The sequence below is a fragment of the Thyridium curvatum genome (assembly GCF_004353045.1).
Source record: "Thyridium curvatum strain D216 chromosome Unknown NODE_12_length_601061_cov_81.036774, whole genome shotgun sequence".
NCBI classification, from domain to species: Eukaryota; Fungi; Ascomycota; class Sordariomycetes; order Thyridiales; family Thyridiaceae; genus Thyridium; species Thyridium curvatum.
In genome coordinates this window covers 134,945-151,437 of record NW_022156767.1, presented here as the reverse complement: position 1 = coordinate 151,437, position 16,493 = coordinate 134,945, and the positions used below count along the sequence as shown (strand labels likewise).

General features: G+C 54.7%; 8 protein-coding genes across 8 annotated transcripts; 5 read left to right on the top strand and 3 right to left on the bottom strand.

Moving 5' to 3' along the window:
* Nucleotides 1–158: 158 nt before the first annotated feature.
* E0L32_002852 (uncharacterized protein) lies at nt 159–1,280 on the bottom strand (the record flags this gene model as incomplete). The annotated part of the gene is made up of 2 exons (XM_031137087.1): nt 159–1,175; nt 1,239–1,280. The coding sequence occupies 2 exons, from the start codon at nt 1,278–1,280 to the stop codon at nt 159–161; spliced, it is 1,059 nt and encodes a 352-aa protein (XP_030999462.1).
* A 1,762-nt stretch (nt 1,281–3,042) lies between these two features.
* E0L32_002851 (uncharacterized protein) lies at nt 3,043–3,766 on the top strand (the record flags this gene model as incomplete). The annotated part of the gene is made up of 2 exons (XM_031137086.1): nt 3,043–3,284; nt 3,349–3,766. 2 exons carry the CDS (start codon nt 3,043–3,045, stop codon nt 3,764–3,766), a joined length of 660 nt encoding a protein of 219 aa, XP_030999461.1.
* Nucleotides 3,767–5,200: 1,434 nt separating this feature from the next.
* On the top strand, nt 5,201–6,067 carry E0L32_002850 (uncharacterized protein; the record flags this gene model as incomplete). The annotated part of the gene is made up of 3 exons (XM_031137085.1): nt 5,201–5,357; nt 5,417–5,546; nt 5,626–6,067. 3 exons carry the CDS (start codon nt 5,201–5,203, stop codon nt 6,065–6,067), a joined length of 729 nt encoding a protein of 242 aa, XP_030999460.1.
* Nucleotides 6,068–6,268: 201 nt separating this feature from the next.
* E0L32_002849 (uncharacterized protein) lies at nt 6,269–7,225 on the bottom strand (the record flags this gene model as incomplete). Its single annotated transcript, XM_031137083.1, has 1 exon — nt 6,269–7,225. One exon carries the CDS (start codon nt 7,223–7,225, stop codon nt 6,269–6,271), a length of 957 nt encoding a protein of 318 aa, XP_030999459.1.
* Nucleotides 7,226–7,458: 233 nt separating this feature from the next.
* On the bottom strand, nt 7,459–9,822 carry E0L32_002848 (uncharacterized protein; the record flags this gene model as incomplete). Its single annotated transcript, XM_031137082.1, has 2 exons — nt 7,459–7,661; nt 8,151–9,822. The coding sequence occupies 2 exons, from the start codon at nt 9,820–9,822 to the stop codon at nt 7,459–7,461; spliced, it is 1,875 nt and encodes a 624-aa protein (XP_030999458.1).
* A 1,306-nt stretch (nt 9,823–11,128) lies between these two features.
* Nucleotides 11,129–12,298, top strand: E0L32_002847 (uncharacterized protein; the record flags this gene model as incomplete). Its single annotated transcript, XM_031137081.1, has 1 exon — nt 11,129–12,298. The coding sequence occupies one exon, from the start codon at nt 11,129–11,131 to the stop codon at nt 12,296–12,298; it is 1,170 nt and encodes a 389-aa protein (XP_030999457.1).
* Nucleotides 12,299–12,913: 615 nt separating this feature from the next.
* Nucleotides 12,914–14,356, top strand: E0L32_002846 (uncharacterized protein; the record flags this gene model as incomplete). The annotated part of the gene is made up of 1 exon (XM_031137080.1): nt 12,914–14,356. One exon carries the CDS (start codon nt 12,914–12,916, stop codon nt 14,354–14,356), a length of 1,443 nt encoding a protein of 480 aa, XP_030999456.1.
* Nucleotides 14,357–14,916: 560 nt separating this feature from the next.
* Nucleotides 14,917–15,999, top strand: E0L32_002845 (uncharacterized protein; the record flags this gene model as incomplete). The annotated part of the gene is made up of 1 exon (XM_031137079.1): nt 14,917–15,999. The coding sequence occupies one exon, from the start codon at nt 14,917–14,919 to the stop codon at nt 15,997–15,999; it is 1,083 nt and encodes a 360-aa protein (XP_030999455.1).
* Nucleotides 16,000–16,493: the final 494 nt, after the last annotated feature.

Below are 16,493 nucleotides of genomic sequence, written 5' to 3'. Positions count from 1 at the left end.
ACTCGGTCTAGGCCTTCCTGGTTACACACGATGAGTTCATGCATTTCGGTATTGACTTTTGCCCCACATGGCTAGAGAGATTGTACTTCGTGTTCACCTGCATGCCCGAATATAGCAAAACATGGTATATTATGAAGGCTCGCTATATGGGAAAGTATTTATGTAACAGCTTGAGGTGATGGAGTCACGACAGACTCCGTAACAGTTGGCACAGCTGCTTGGGCTTTGAGCTTCTCTTGGAGGGCAGTGAACTGTACGGACATGGCATTCTTGGTGAACTGCTCCCCGGTAACGGGTGGGTACTTCTTCAATGGGCCTTGGATGACCGTGTCCTTGGCCGGTTGGTTGAAGAAGGCGATGCTGTAACGCTCCCCGTAATAGTCACCAGGCTCGTGCGGTGCCTTGACTCGGTGGAAAGTGGACTTGAATCTGTCATCTGACCAGCTCATCAAGAGATCGCCGATGTTGCATATGATGGCACCTGGCTCAAAGTTCACCTTTGTCCAAGCGTCTCCGAGCGCGAACTCAGTGACGACCTCTCTACCAGGACAGATCTCTAGCCCGCTTTGACCCTCGCGCTGAAAGAGCAGCGTCAGAAAGCCCCAGTCGGCATGAGCTCCTGCGCGGTGGCGAATCTGACCATCGTTCGTCTCCGGTGTCGCGTAATAGTGAAGCAGGCGCATCACACTCTGGCACTTGGGGTTCTGAGCGTCGTGGACCTTCTTGAAATAATCATCCGGGAAGCCAAGCCCTCGAGCGAAGCAGACCATGAGGTTCTCAGAGATCTTTTGCAGGCGATGCATGTAGGAGAGACACTTTTCTTTGAACCCAGGGACATGCTCATCGCTCATCCACAGGCTCCCATCCTGGCTGTGGCCACCAGTGAGCATGTTCTCTCCAAACTGGAGCTGGTAGGACTCTTTGGTATCAGGTGCGCCCGTGGACGGCCGGATCTGTGACATCTTCTCCCAGCCAACGTTTTGGGGGTTCCATGGCACGGAAGCCTTCATGTTGTCTGGGAGGTTGAAGAACGCCTCGGAGTTGGCAAACATGTCCTCGACCTCGTCAGGTGCGATGCCGTGATCGACAATGGCGAAGAAACCGACATTCTCGGCCGCATTACAGAGCTGTGCTGTGATCTCATCGATGCGATTGTCGAAATCGCGGAGGGAGATCTAGCAATTGAGCGCGACGCGTTAGAGTAGCATTGGCTGCAGGAAGCAGTGAGCTCTCCCTACCTTCGGGATGTCCCTGGCGACGTATGTTGTCTTATCGGCCATGATGGTCCGTACAGTTGCTTAAAGCTTTGATGTTGAATGCTTGATTGTGACTTGGACAAGTATGGCGAGTGCGGATTGAAGTCAAGTAACTGATGGCAGAAGTAAGATCGCCAACGTGAAGCCAAGTCCGTCATAGCTGGATACCTACGATGAGGGGCTCGGCCGTCGAGCAGCTCACACAACCCCGAGATGCATGTGTCTGGCCACCGCCACCTTCGGGTGCGTTACACGGCAGAGATAACTGCGCATCGCCGATAAGACTAACTTCGGGTCAGCGAATCGTTGTGGTGACCTAGCGAACTGATATCTGCAAGACAAGATCTGCGCAACAATCTCCATGGTGACATGTCTTTCATACACCTACGTGCACCTGTGTAGAATCCATGGATCTATGTACATGGTTTTTGAATTGAATACTTGCTGCATGTGATGTATCGTAGTGACCCTGGGCCAGCGTCGCTCATCTGGGATCCATATCCCATATCAAGACGGTGCGGTACTTAGGAATCTGGGGTATGGGGAACGAGAAATAGACGCTGGATAGCGCAAAATGCACGTTAGTAGTAGTCTACTTTCATGCATATGCTGGCTGCCAAGCTCGGCCGAGGAAGCTCTTGATATGTGTAATTATCACCAAAGCTGAATAGACGGCACATTTTGAACTGTAGTTAAAAATGCGATAAACCTGGTTCCCAACTAATACTTCAGAAATAGTCACATTCCTGAGAGATAGGGCATTTGTCACGCACGTAAGTAGCTTGGAAACGCACCCGGGCAAAGCTCGGCCGAAGTGGTGCAATCGCCGGCCGAGGCGGCTTGCTTTCCTCTTCGGCCCCATTGGTGCGGCTGGAACCCCGATATGTGAAATTCTTTACGATGTACACAATAGTTATGCTACCCACGACATATTCAGGTACGGAACTCTCTTGAAGGAAGACATTTCAGACCTCTTCGTACCTCGGAAACTTCAGGACCTAACTTCAGAGACCAAAAGGCTACCAGGACTCAAAGGTTCACACGAAATGATGACTCCAATGATCCGAACCACATAGCCCAACAGATTCCTCAGGGTAGCTGGAAGGCTGCACCAAGTCCTGAACTCGAGATAGAACAGAGCGGACGCAATCTTCCCATGCCATCGTCTTGCATACTTCATGTGATCGTTCAGGATCCCATTGGCCAAGCCCGGTGAACTCAACCTTGCTTAACAGCCGGCGATATTATCCATCGACAAGGAGTATCTTCGGTCTGCCTTCGTCTTAGTCGTTCGCTGGCTTCAATGGTCTGTGTTTATGGTGCCTATCTGGATTACACCCACGCCCATTGTTCCGTCGAACAGTGTTATTCAATTTAACCTCGTCCGGCAGTTGCAACATGTCGACTTTTCCCCGCAATTTGACATCCTATCATTTGTGTGGGGAAAACTCTCCGATCGCCTGCTTGCGTCCCCGTGTACATCTCGTTTATTCAGGCTAATCGTTGACCAATATCAATGAACCTGGAATGTCTCATCAAGATGCTTCTCCCGCTCGAACCAGCCAATCTTGCCGTCAAGATTTGCGGAGCTATGTAACTTTCCTAAATAAAAGGCCTTTGTGAAGGACGACGTTTATTCTTGGCTCCCTGGTGGTGGAGTTGCCCGAGCATGCTTCCACTGATTGGCCCGGTGTTAAGGAAGTCAAAGTATAAGACTCCCAGTAGAAACCGGAATGCGTTCACATATCTCACCTCCAATCCAAATTGATGCTTCAACACTAGCATCATGGTGAAAATCACGTCTCTGGCGGCCCTCTCGCTGGTCTCAGGTGTCCTTGGTGCACCTGGACCTTCTCAATCAGAAGGAGACAAGGACCTCGAGGCTCGCCAAGGATACTACTTCCAAAACTGGTCTGAGGGGGGGAGTAATATCAGATGTGTGAACGGGGCTGGCAGCTCCTACTCTGCAAACTGGAACAGCAAGGGCGGTTTTGTTTGTGGCAAAGGCTGGAGCGGTGGTGGTGCAAGGTATGTTCATGTCAGTGGAAGAATCCCCGGGAGACGTAACTAAGAAACCGTCTCTTCTCTCCAGGACGATCAAGTATAGCGGCACCTACAATGCCACAGGTCCCGGCTACCTCGCAGTCTACGGCTGGACGAGGAACCCACTCATCGAGTATTACATCATCGAAGCCCACGCCGACCTCGCCCCCAACGAGCCGTGGACCTCCAAGGGTAACTTCACTTTCGATGAGGGCACCTACGAGATCTTCACCAGCACTCGCGTCAACAAGCCCTCGATCGAAGGTACCCGGACCTTCCAGCAATACTGGTCAGTGCGTCAAGAACAACGGGTGGGTGGTACGGTCACGACGAAGACGCACTTTGACGAGTGGGCGAAGCACGGCATGCGGTTGGGAAACCATGATTACGTGGTGCTTGCGACAGAGGGCTACACCAAGGATGGCGGCCCGGGCAGTGCCGGGTCCTCGAGCATCACTTTGGGTTGAAAAGTCTTGATAGGCCATAGTTCTCATAGGTTACATACACAAAACATGACATCAAAAGCTCACTACAAAGTGGCGTGTCTCTTGCTCTTGCTTCTATTGAATAAACGCATTGCTTTATGAGCAATTAGGACATATGACCGATAGCTAAATGCGAGGGGGTTCTGAGCAACCTGCACTACTAGTGTAGTCAAGGTTGTATTGGGGTGGAAGTCAGAGCTTGAAGAGTTGGGCACTGCAGGAGCACGTACAAATAAGACGTCTAGGAGTCACGAGCGGAGATCAACACCTCCATCTGAACCCGAAAGCAATGATTGAACAGTTCGAAAATTCATGTCGTTGTCTAAGTGTCATGCACAAGTGAAAGCACGGCAAGAATGAAGAAGAACCGTGTGAAGATTTTGACTCAACTTGCCCCTTTACTCAAGGTTCTGGAGTCTTGGAGATTGGTGGAAAGACTTTTTTTGTTTCGTTGATGGCTTGGTTACGATGTACTGCGTCACGGGAAAGACCGGCTCAAACCCTACGCTTCAAAGACACCATGCAAATCTATCGAAGGGCCTAGAACCAGTGGAATCTGTGCTCAGATTTCCGATCTTTGCCAGATTTGGCGTTATTCTTTTGCCTCATTGGTTTATTCATCTCTCAAATGGCATACTATAGCTCTCGTTGGCCAAGTTGGGAGTGAAGTGGCCTCGGTGCCTCACACGGGATTGCTAGACACGGAATTGACCTGTCTTCGGTGTAGTCGCATCGTTGCAATCTTAACAAGTCTATGTGGCCCAAAATCCGGGGAACGGTAGCTTGAGATGCATCGGACGATGGTAGCGTGCAATTTCCCTCGAATGAGCGTCTCGCGGCCATCTTGGCGTTGCATCGAGGCGATCGTCAGCGGATCTAATGGTCAGTTCTCACATCAGTCGGACTGCACTAGGATTGATGGACTTTTTATGGCGTCCGTCATCTAGAGTAACTGGTGGATCTACGTTTCCAGACTACATGGGTTCTATTCCACGTGGATCCCAGTCCCGGGTTTCATACCACAGACTAAGAAACCACGGCTCCGACTCCAGTAGCCCCTAGTCTATTACACTACTCCACGTTGTGATCAAAGGTAGGCCTGCCAAGACTTAAGGAGCATCGAACCGCATGATGGTCGAGTCTCGAGGCAGTAGATTCTCCGGTGGTGACTCTGTTTCCTCTGTCTCTTTGGTGGACCGCCATGCTCCTCTCCTCGATCTACACGAGGGTTGAATGCCTTGGCAAGAACTGGGGGTTAGATGGTTTCGAGTATTTCAACGGCTGAGAATCTGCAATGAAGCCCATGGAAATACCAGCCAGATTCCAGCAGTATCTCGAGTTCCAAAACGCTGAGAAGGTCGTTAATTGCAAGACTTGGGCTTGATACCTCTGCAGATCGCAGCCCACATCGTCAACATGCATTCAACCACTCTTTTGTTCGTCGCTGCTCTCAGTAGCGCTGTGTCCGCAGTTACGACCACGCTGCCCGCCTCGGCTGGCACTTCGTCCGCTCCCACGGCTATCCCCGTCAAGGGTTCCTTTGACGGCGGCATGAAGCGATTTGAACGAAGCCGTAAAGATCCCCATCTCTAGAAGGGCAGTAACATCGGGCTAACTCGAGCTTTTGCGTAGCTGCGGTCTGCCAAGGTCAGAAGGAGACTGGGGAGAAGGACGCCATGTTCATCCTAGAGAACGGCGCCACCCTCTCCAACGTCATCATCGGCGCCTCTCAGGCCGAGGGTATTCACTGCAAGGGCACTTGGTAAGTGACCAAGACACTTCCTTTAGGCCGGGTTCATATCACAGTCAATCCCGGTCAGGCACTAACAAGCCCTCATCAGCACATTGAACAACGTCTGGTGGGCCGACGTCTGCGAGGACGCCGCCACCTTCAAGCAAGACAGTGGCACCTCATACATCAACGGCGGCGGCGCTTTCCACGCCCAGGACAAGATCTTCCAGTTCAACGGCCGCGGCACCATCGTCATCGACGGCTTCTACGCCCAGGACTACGGCAAGCTGACCCGCTCGTGCGGCAACTGCAAGAACAACGGCGGCCCCCGCAACGTCGTCGTCAAGAACGTCGTGGCCAGGGGCGGCGGCGTGCTGTGCGGCATCAACTCCAACTACGGCGACACGTGCACCATCACCAACTCGTGCCAGAACGGCAACAAGGCGTGCGACCTGTACGAGGGCAACTCGAACGGCAAGGAGCCCAAGAAGATCAGCTCCGGACCCGATGGCAAGTACTGCAAGGCCACTGGCTTCACCAAGAATTGCTAGATGAGCGCGGTACGGTCTCGCACTGTTGCCCTTTTGGCACAAGACCAAATGTTATTTGAGTCTGCTCGGATGGAGACAACTTTCGAGTACATATTTATCCTAATGTCAATGAGATATTGTCAGCGTTGTCTTTGCGCTTGATGTGAAATGCATGTGCCATCGTCCCTGATCCCTGGCCTTCCTGCACAACTTGGGGAGTCATCACTGCTCTTTCTTCCCAGCCTCTGTCTGCCTCGCCTTGCGCTTAAACATATCGACCAGCACATTTCTCATCACCCTCTCCGGCACCACATCAGCAAGCCATATCTGCACCTGATGAAAGTACCAAGGCGACAGCTCCAGCGAACCCATCCGTACCGCCGTGCCCAGTCTGTCCAGCAGCACCTTGGAAAAGCTCCTCGGGTCCGGCGAGCCCTTGGGCACGACGTCATTAGTCAGCGTCTTGACATCACCAGGTACCAGCGACACGACGTCCACGGACATGCCCTCGGCGATCATCTCGCGGGCGACAGCTTTGCTCAACGCGTGGACAAAGGCCTTGCACGCCGAGTACATGGCCACGCCCGGGATACCCGTCTTGGCGCCCGAGCTCAGGTTCACGACGAGCGACGGCCCGTTCCGCGCGAGGACGGGCACGGCGAGGCGCGTCAGCTGCGCCATGAAACCCGCGTTGACGGCCATGTTGCTCGTCACCTCGGCCGCCGTGTACTGGTCGAGCCGCTTGAACACGGGCTGCCGCGCGACGGGGTTGCCGCCGACGTTGTTGATCAGGACCGTCAGCGGCAGGTCCGCGACGGACTGCAATGCCGCCTCGATGTCGGCCGGCTTCGCGGTTATGGCGTCGAGGACGATGATGCGGATATGCGCCTGCGGAGACTCGGCGAGGATCAGAGCTTTGGTCTGCTCCAGCTCCGCGGGGAGGTGGCCGAGCAGGACGAGGTTGAAGCCACGGGCGGCAAACTCTTGCGCGCACCCCTGTCCGATGCCGGCGGACGCACCGGTGATGAAGACCCAGGCTCCACTGGGTCGCTGGTATCGCGTCAAGGGTGTCTTTGGCAGCAGCCACAGCGCGTTCTCGAGGACGATCTTGTAGGCGAAGTAGCTGAGGGTAGCGAGGCCGATGGCCTGTAAGCACTTGGCAGCTGTGAGATGTTCCATCCCGCCCAGGACGACCTCGGCAGGTTGGGAATCGGTTCACCGTAAGACGCTTCTGCGTCAAATTCCACGGTTGGTGGTGGTTTGAAGTGAGTGTAGATGAGTTTGGATTTGTCCTCATGCACGCGGGTAAGGAGACGGTGGATTGAAGGATCGCGTTGGCCTGATGAAAGCACTGTGTGCTCGGAACTTTAGCTCTCGGCCAAGGATTTAGCTCTGATTGGGCTTACTCTTTGCTATTGGCCACCGCCCTTGAAACCCTCGAGAGCTGTGACGGACAGAACGAACCCATCCTGACTCAATGTGTTGTTCTGTAGTTGCAAAAGCTTCGCAAGCACCACATCGCAAATGTCGACACCAAGGTTGCGCACGGGAGGGACGGTCCGTGCCATTGGAATTGGTTGTCCCGTTTGAATCAGCAAGCAGGCATAGCCTGGTGCTGCAAAAATCGAATTAAAAATACATGCGGAGCCTACATTCATTGTTCTGTCGACACCAAAGTGCTGCTGAACAGGAGCACGGGTGGAAGACGCACGCACCGCAAATCCCCTCACCGTCCAAACGCCCAGATCCTGCAGCATCGAGGAAAACCCTCCCACGGTAATTGTCCCCAAGAAGCCTCTTTGGCCCTTGAACCATGAACGCCCAACACCCCGATCGACTACCCTGAATCATTGTCCCCGGGCGGCACGCCCTCCCTTTTCCTCTTTCTTTGCACCGCGGCGTTGTCTTCAGTGATCTAGACTGGTCGAATATCGCCGATGTGAAGGTTTCTCGTCCATCTCGGCAGCTTGCGGTCGCGTTCGTAGAGGAAGCCGCAGTTGTTGCAGAGGGTCTACGGGAAGAAAAAAGTTAGTAAATCCGTTGGGACCACATCATATACACGAAGGGGAGGAAAGAAAACCACGTACCCTTGGACCATACGGACCATCCCGGACAGCCCAGACAGTCGTACCCCAAACACGACAGTGAAGACAGCGCCAATTAATGCGCTCAGCGTCGGTCAAGGTACCACCGCCACCGTAGCCACCCACCGCGCCCCCGACATCAGGCGTACCTCTCCCACCAGGAGTGCCGGAACGGCCGAGAGGTGACAGGCTTCGGAAGCGTCGCTTCTTCTTGCTGCGCTCACCACGGCCCATCCGCTCCTCCTCCTGTTCAATGAGACCGCCAAAGCCAAAGCCCATGGGAACGCCACCAGCCATACCAGTATTGCTACTGAAACGCGCCGTTTCTCTCCTAAGTCGTCGCAGTTGCCGTTCCCGATCGCCCTCGCGCTTCTCGATCTCTTCTTTCGACAAGATCTCGACCTTCGGCTCCCATTCATCTGCCAAATGTTCGGGGTCGTACCGCCACCCGGCCCCTTCTCCCGCTGCGGAAATAGCGGCATCGTTGGGGAAGTCTGCCGGCCCACCGGCGCCAAATCCTGCTACCAAGCCACCAGACTCACAGGCTTCCTTCTTCAAGCGCAGGACAGCTTCGTAGATGGCATGGGTCATCGCAGGAACCCACTCACCCGCGAGACCTAGATCCGCGCAGGTAATCTTGGCAAATGCTTCAGCTGTGCCTGGGGGGTGTAACAATGACCACTCGAACTTGTCGGTGTAGAGCTGGTTGGAGAGGTTGATGTTGAGATTGACGATACACCGGTACGTGTCATCGGGGTTGTAGTCGTCCGATTCCGGGGAGATGGCCGTGGCGGATGCTGTCACATCGCCTTGTGTAGGCAGACCAGACGGAATGGGCGTTCCTGGGCCGGCCTTGGACGGTGTCGTGGACGCATTTTGACGCAGCGGAGTGTCTGCGCGGCTCAGCACACCGTTCTGCGGTGTTGGGGTAGCTGAGTCGCGGTGCACGAGGGAAGGCGGTGCCTTCTGTGACTCTTGGCCACTCTGGTGTGACTGAGAGTGGAAGAGCGGGTGCAGCGCCACACCAGCATATTCCTCGAGTTGAGTGCGTATTTGTTTGCTGATCTCTGAGCAGATCGCGGCCTTGTTGGGCAGGTCGAGATCTTGTACAAGGTTCAGCGCGAACATGTCCGTCGTAATAAGCGTCTCGTGCAGGTTCCAGAGAAAAGTGTCCTTTAACCTATAAGGGACGGTGACTTCTTGCTGCTTGTATAGAGGGTTCGTATTGTCGAAGTGGCCATTCGCGATCGGCGGAAGCGGCATGAAAGGCTGGATGTCAACATCCAGTCGGATGGGGATCAGTGTCAGAGGCAGGCATGCCTGGGCATGGTTCGCCATGTCCGATCGCTGCGCTCTCGACTTTCCCATCCAGTCTCTCCATACGCCTTGCATCTCGACCGGCTCGGTGGTCTCCTTCGCAACCTTGTCACCGGCTTCACTCTTGGAAACACTATCGTCCCTGCGCAGACTCCTGAGACCGGTGGGGCGGCGTCGATCGGAGTCATCGTCGTCATAGTCATCATAGCCGTCTTCAGCATAGTTGATGATGGTTGTACCTCGCTTTGTCGTTCGCACATTGGCCGCCGCAGCCGCACTAGGGAGGACGGGGACGAGGAGGGAATTGTTGTACGCACGCAGGCGAGGCGCATACGACGACCAGAAGGCCTGGGGCGCCGACCTCGACGTCGTCATCCTGGCCAACACGAGTCTGAGACGGTTGAAATTATAGCGATGCGAGCGCAGACACGGCGCGAAAGATTGGTCGAGGTTGGGTTGGAGCTCGGGATGGAGGAGAGGCAGGAGCCAGGGATCAAAGTCCCAGAGGCCACGCCAATTGGAAATGAAGAGCCGTTCAACGCGAGATCTCGACTACCGAGTGTGATGACGAGACCGAATCTGCCAGCTGAGGCACTCGAAGACGAGGTGACCACTGTTGTTCGGATGGGAGGCGCTCGTGGTGGGTTGGATGCCCTTTTCGCATTTTTTCGCAGGTCGCGTTCCAGAGACGAGCGTCGCGACAACCTGACAGCTCCTTCCTTTGCTGGTTTTCTGACTCAGCCCTTTCCGGACTAGCGCATCAGGTGGGGTTGGGAAGCCACGAAAGCCACCCACCACAGCCACATTCTTACAGTGCGGTCTCCAGACTTGCACGGCTATCTGCACTGTCGAAGTTATCACCAAACTGAGCAATATCAACACCTGGCACCAGATCGAGGACCAGAGCAAAGGAAAATTTGACCAAGTTGCCACTTTGATAGGTTTGATCCTTGAGCGAGTCCTCTACACAAGTCCTTAGTCTCTTAACAAGAAAAAAGCCAGTCCTTTGTAGTCATAGTGACCGCATTGATTGTGGCAAGGCAATGCTGCTCCCTACAGGGGTAAATGTCCTCTTGAGCCTTTCTGGGTTTTCCATTCTCCCTTCTTGTACCTTAATTTGCCTGAATTATTACACACTGACCTCCAGTGAGGACGTAGAGTTCAGACATGCGCTCATTTCGTTGCCAGTCTTCCGTTTACTTTGATCCCATCCCGCCTTGGACTGCTGACATGCAATTCACTTTCTAAGCACAATTAACCTTGTGAGTACCATTCAATTTGAGAGCGTTATTCACTTGGACACGTTTTTTAATTTGCCCCACTGTAGCTCGCGCGCCTCCTTCTTTAATCTTCTCTTCATTTCTCTTCATTTCATGGCTGCACACTTACAAAACATCCTCTTCATCCTTCAGCGCAGTTTTGCGTTCTTTCTACATCTAAGCAGAATTTCCGACCAGCGCCGCCTGTTGAAATTCTTCTTCAGTATCCTTTTCACTTGCCGCTCTCCTGCACCGTGTTTGTGCCTCGCCAAAGGCTTACCACTACATTATCCTTTGATCGCTCCGAGTTCATCTCCAGGTGAGCAGCCGTCCCTTGTCCATTGAGCGTCAGCTTGAATGCCTTCACTCACTAACCGTCATACTTTCAAGACGTCTGCTTTGGCTTTCTGCACTTCTTCACTATGCCTCTTCCCAAATTCATTGACGAGCTCACCTACCCGTCGGGCCCCAATGCCCGCCGCCTGGTCTCGATCCGATACATCCTGTCTATCCAGCCTTGCGTCGGCAACCAGTCGAAAGATATGGCAGAGATTGACGGCTGGCGCGTTGCCGTAGACAAGGATGACTTCCAGCCCGGAAGCATCGTGCTCTTCTGCGAGCCGGACTGTTTCCTGCCGGCCAACAATCCCATGTTCACGCAAGGTTTTGGTGGTGCGCCTCCCATGGAGTACATGGGTGTCAAAGGCTACCGCGTCACCTCGCAGCTTGTGGGTCAGGAAATCTCTCAGGGTAAAGTCTTTTCCCTCGAGGACTTTCCCGAGGTCACCAAGACCTTTCGTGATCTTGTCGACTACTACAATGGAGAGGAAGACGTCGCGGTCATGGACATTGGTCTCTTCTGCTTCGCGGCACGTCTGTCTGTGGCCAAGTGGGAGGCGGCGTTTCTGAGCGACGAGTGCCTCGGAGCGATGCCACCCTTCATTCGCAAGACTTCCATTGAGCGTCATGCCAACTGCCCCAATTTATTTACCAAGTCCAAGTACTTTCAACGGCTCTACCAAGAGTCGGTCAAGCTTGACGGCTGCTCCATGACTGTCTACTTCATCGGCAAGAACCAGCCTGCCTACCGCTCCTGCAACCCGGCCCGCCCGGGCAACTCCTTCACCGAGGGCACCAAAGGCCGCATCGGAGTGTGCTCCCACCGCAAGGAGATTGCCGAGAACAAGGACTCGCTCTACTGGCAGGCCGCAATCAAGTACAATCTGCCCCAGCAGCTCCACAACCTGGGCCAGAACATCGCCATCCAGGGCGAGCTCTGTGGCTCCACCATCAATGGCAACCGCGAGAAGTTCCCTGACGGCGAGCACGACTTCTTCATCTTCGATGTCTGGGACATCGACACCAAGAAATACTGGGCGCCCGACCGCACCGTGCAGCTTGCCGCCCAGCTGAACTGCAAGCATGTCCCCGTCCGCGGTGACTTCAAGATCCGATCGATTGCTTTCAACCACCAGGGCTTGAGCAACCGCGCTGAGGCGCTGAATGCCGAGGGCCTGGTCTACAAATGTGCAGAGGACGGACGGAGGTTCAAGGTGCACAACCGCAAGTGGCTTCTGAACCACGGCGAGTGAGTTTGAGAAGAGAGGCCGGAGTGAGTTTGAGAAGAGAGGCCGGGGTACTGTGGGGATCGGAGAATGGCTTCTGAACCACGGCGAGTGAGTTTGAGAGGAGAGCCCGGGGTACTGTGGGGATCGGAGAACTGGCGTTCCTCTTTTATGGGTTGCCTGGGTTGATTTGCAGCAATGCCGGGTTTCGCGGGTCTCGTCTTGGGCTGGGGTAAGCCTTTCGCTACCACAACCTGTTGGTGTTACTGGGAGCGTCGTCTTCATACTCAGCGATAGACCTCAGTAGAAAGTAGCCAGCATAATTTACTGAAGGATCAACTTGTCCTTGTCTCATGAGTCATTCTAGATCAACACCTGTGGGTGCCGTATGTCAGGTTTTAGAAACCAGCCCAGGACTGCGTTTGGTTCGGACCGGAATGTTGCCATCCAAGGGGAGTCTGTTATGAGGTAGATCGGCTACCAAGATAGGTAATCTGCGCAGTGCTTGAACAAACCCAAGCCTCTGCCCCAGCTTGTCTGTCCCCCACGCTCTTTCGTCTTCCTTAATATTCAACAGACTTCCTAGCAAGTAAAGAGATAGAGAAAAAGCATATGACCCACGGATTTACAGATTAAACAGCCATGGATCCATTTCGCAGGCCCCCCTTCGAAGTTCTGGAAAGCATTCTTTGCTCTTTGGAGTCCCGCCAAGATATCCGGTCTGCGATCCGCGCCTCGCCCAGCCTGATGCATCAGGCCAGCGCATCCAAAATACACATCCTCCGAGTCCTCCTGGCCCGCGAACTTCCCGGCGATCATCTGCAGGATGCGATGGCAGTTTTAGCATTCCCGGCATCTAATACAGGCATTTCTCATGCCGGTTCACCTGTCGCAAGGATCGAAAATCATATGGACCAATGGGCAACGAAATCGTTTTCGAATACACTGTCCGCATACGGGGCAAAGACAATACTGAAGCTGGACGCATTCTCGAGGAAGTTATACAGTTACATAAACGACTATCTGGCCAAGTCTACCAGCTCCGATATCTGCTGCGCCTATCTCCAAGTCCCTCCCTGGGCAGATTCGTCATACCTAGATGAAGGTCTCGACTCGCTCCTCGACCAATGTCGGGGGCGTCAACGTGGCAAGGCATCCTTGGCTACAATTTCGAATGAAGAGCGCCATAGGCTGATCTGGGCCTTTTTGAGGCGCGAGCTGATATGCCGACTGAACCATAGCCAATTTCGCCGGCCCGGCGCTCAAGCTATGGTTCTCCGACAGCACCAGGTCCTTCACGCCCCTCAACCAGGCCTCGACGTGCCTTCGGTGGCTGTCCAGATTTCTATATTCAACCGCCAGGCCCTTGGAGCTTGGGACTGGGAGGGCCCATCGTTCTTTGACGAAACGGCGGATAATTCTCAGAGCGCCTGGAGGGGAGATGTACTCCTCTCTGTCCAGGGATATTTCTCCTCGATTATCCAAGGGTTAGGCGCACGATGTATCCCAATGCCATGCCTCGAGAAGATAGGGATACTTCCGGACACACCAGATATATTGCAGTCCAACTTGGCGAATGCTTGTTCTTGCCTGTCCGGATTTGGAATGGAACTCACCGATCGCCTCGTTAGGTCCGGCCGAGGAGCGTTTCTCCTACAGTTAGAGTCGCTGAGACAGTACATAGATGTGTCAACAGTGCAAGGAAGGGCTATAATATTTCCTGGCCCTATCCTCCCCTTCCCGGGCCCGGCTCTCTTTCGCAGCAGTAGGCTCGACTCACAGCCGTGCGATCCTCAGCCGTCTCAGCTATGGACAAGGCTTCAAGCACCTCTCTCCCAGCTCTCCTGGCATAGTCCTGTCTGGATGGGCTACAGGGCAATGGCCATGCCATTTTTTGATGATGACCGCCACTACGAGGAGCCATGGCGGATGCCGGAGCACAATACCCCACTAGCAGACCCGACTTCGGTGTACGGGCGTCGGGATATTCTGTCATCTATTGAAGGCCCACTTCGACTTGCCTTTTTACGCCTCCATCGTGATACCGCCCTCATATCTGGTGACGAAGAAGGCCGAGTGCTGTAGCAAGGACTGTGAGGGAGCCCACCGGCTGATCCTGTTCCTTTGCGACATTTGCGACAGGTTGTGCATCACTGAAGAGCATCACTGTAGAGTGAAGATTGTCGTTCCTCTCTGGCTGTGCACCTAATGTGCCACACGGATGCATCCATTTACACCAAGAATCCGGGGAGCTTCGGTGGGGCCCTGGGTGAGCTTAAGGCGTTTAGGCTACCCATAGTGGGTATTACGGGTGGTGAGTCGCAGCAAACGAATCCCTCCAGGGCTATTGATAGGGCGGGGGCTTTGTATCCCGACGAGCCGACCGTGGCGATTCGCCGGGCCAGCACTCTTCAGTGGCACAGCTTGGAGGCAACCAGCTCCATCGGTCGGACCAGATAGGGGAACTCTTGGCAAGGCATTCAATGACGTCGCCACGACTCGACAAAGCCAGATATATAGCCATGGGCAATGGTTGGACGACTCCTCGGGGGAGGTTCACGAGATCGAAAGAACAATAGCCATACACACACTCTCTCTCACACTCGAGACACGTTTCCGCAATCAAACTACCATCAGACACAGGCATGACCGACGTCCAGACGCAGATCAAGCAGGCCGCCACCCGCAACGCAGAGCTCCTCTCCACCCTCCGCGAGACGGACCACGCGCCGCCGGACCTCGAGAGCCAGGAACGCTACATCGCCGACCTCACCAACCAGGTCACCGCGTCGGACAAGAAGCTCAAGGAGCGTGAATGGAAGAGGAACAAGGAATTCAAGGAGCACGAAAAGTACCGCGACAGCGTCGTCAAACGCTTCGCCTTCAAGGTCTCGGGCAACCGCCAGAAGTTCGAGGCCCGCGCCGAGAAGGAGGAGCGCGAGTACTTTGAGGCCCTGCAGAAGGAGCAGCGCGAGCGCAAGAGCCGCGAGGAGCTCGACCGGCTACTAGCCGAGGCCAAGACCGTCCGGGACGAGCTGCAGACGGCCGCCGAGCGCCACCGCGCGGCGCAGCAGGAGCTCGACTCGCTCTACACCTCCATCTTCCAGGGCCCGACACCGGGCTTCCCGGACGAGGACGCCAAGGAGCAGGCGGCGGCGGCGGCACTGCAGGAGTACCACGACGCTCGTGTGGCGGAGGAGACGGAGGCGCAGGTCGTGCAGGAGCTTGGCCAGGCGCGGCAGCACATGGAGAAGGCGCGGCTGTACGGCGAGGAGGCTCGCAGCATGTCGCACTGGGACATGTTTGGCGGCGGCAGCATGGCCGACATGATGGAGCGCGAGAACCTGCACAAGGCCGAGATGCACGTGCAGCACGCGCGCATGAGCATGTCGCGCGCGCAGCAGCTGTCGCGGCAGGTCGGCCCCCTGCCCGACGTCAACATCGCGCAGGGCAGCATCATCAGCGACGTCCTGTTCGACAACATCTTCACCGACATAGCCTTCCACGACAAGATCTTGGACTCCCTCGAGGAGGTGCAGCGGTGCCAGGCAGCGCTGCAGCACGAGTTCGCCAGCGCCAAGGAGCGCCACCAGGGGCTCGCGGCCGACTTGCGGGTCAAGGAGCAGAGGCTTGAGGAGACGAGGACCGAGCTGCAGGGGGCCAGGGAGGCAGCCTTCGTGAGCCTGGGAGGCGCACCCCCGGCTTACGACACACTTGAAATGGAATAAGGAGATTACCACGGGCTTGATGCGATATGTAACTTTGATGGTCTAGCATGATACCTCTTCTGTAACATCTCTTAATCATTTGAATGTCTTGCCAGACTAAATGAACACATGGACACCTGCTGTAACACAAGTGTACTACGGAGTTTGATACGGTCAATGGAGCAAAGTGGATTCTCGGCGCGGGTAAGACGGGTTCGCAACCACATTCCGAGGAAAATCAGGGGGACGTAGTCCGGTCAGTGGCCGGAACTGACGCTCTGCCTGGAAACAACTTTGAGAGGGCATTTCGCGTGCAATTTAGTAAGAACGTCGTTTGTCATGATTCTGGTATCTTACAAATCCCAGGACCACCACGATGACGTTGCAAGTGGACAAAGTTCTCAGAGCATGTCTCGCGGCAAGTCTTGTGATTCTTCCTAATCTAGACTTCTCCAAGGCTACTGCAATATCGGTATCGTGACAAATTTGGAGATAACCTCTCCACCGCGAGTTTG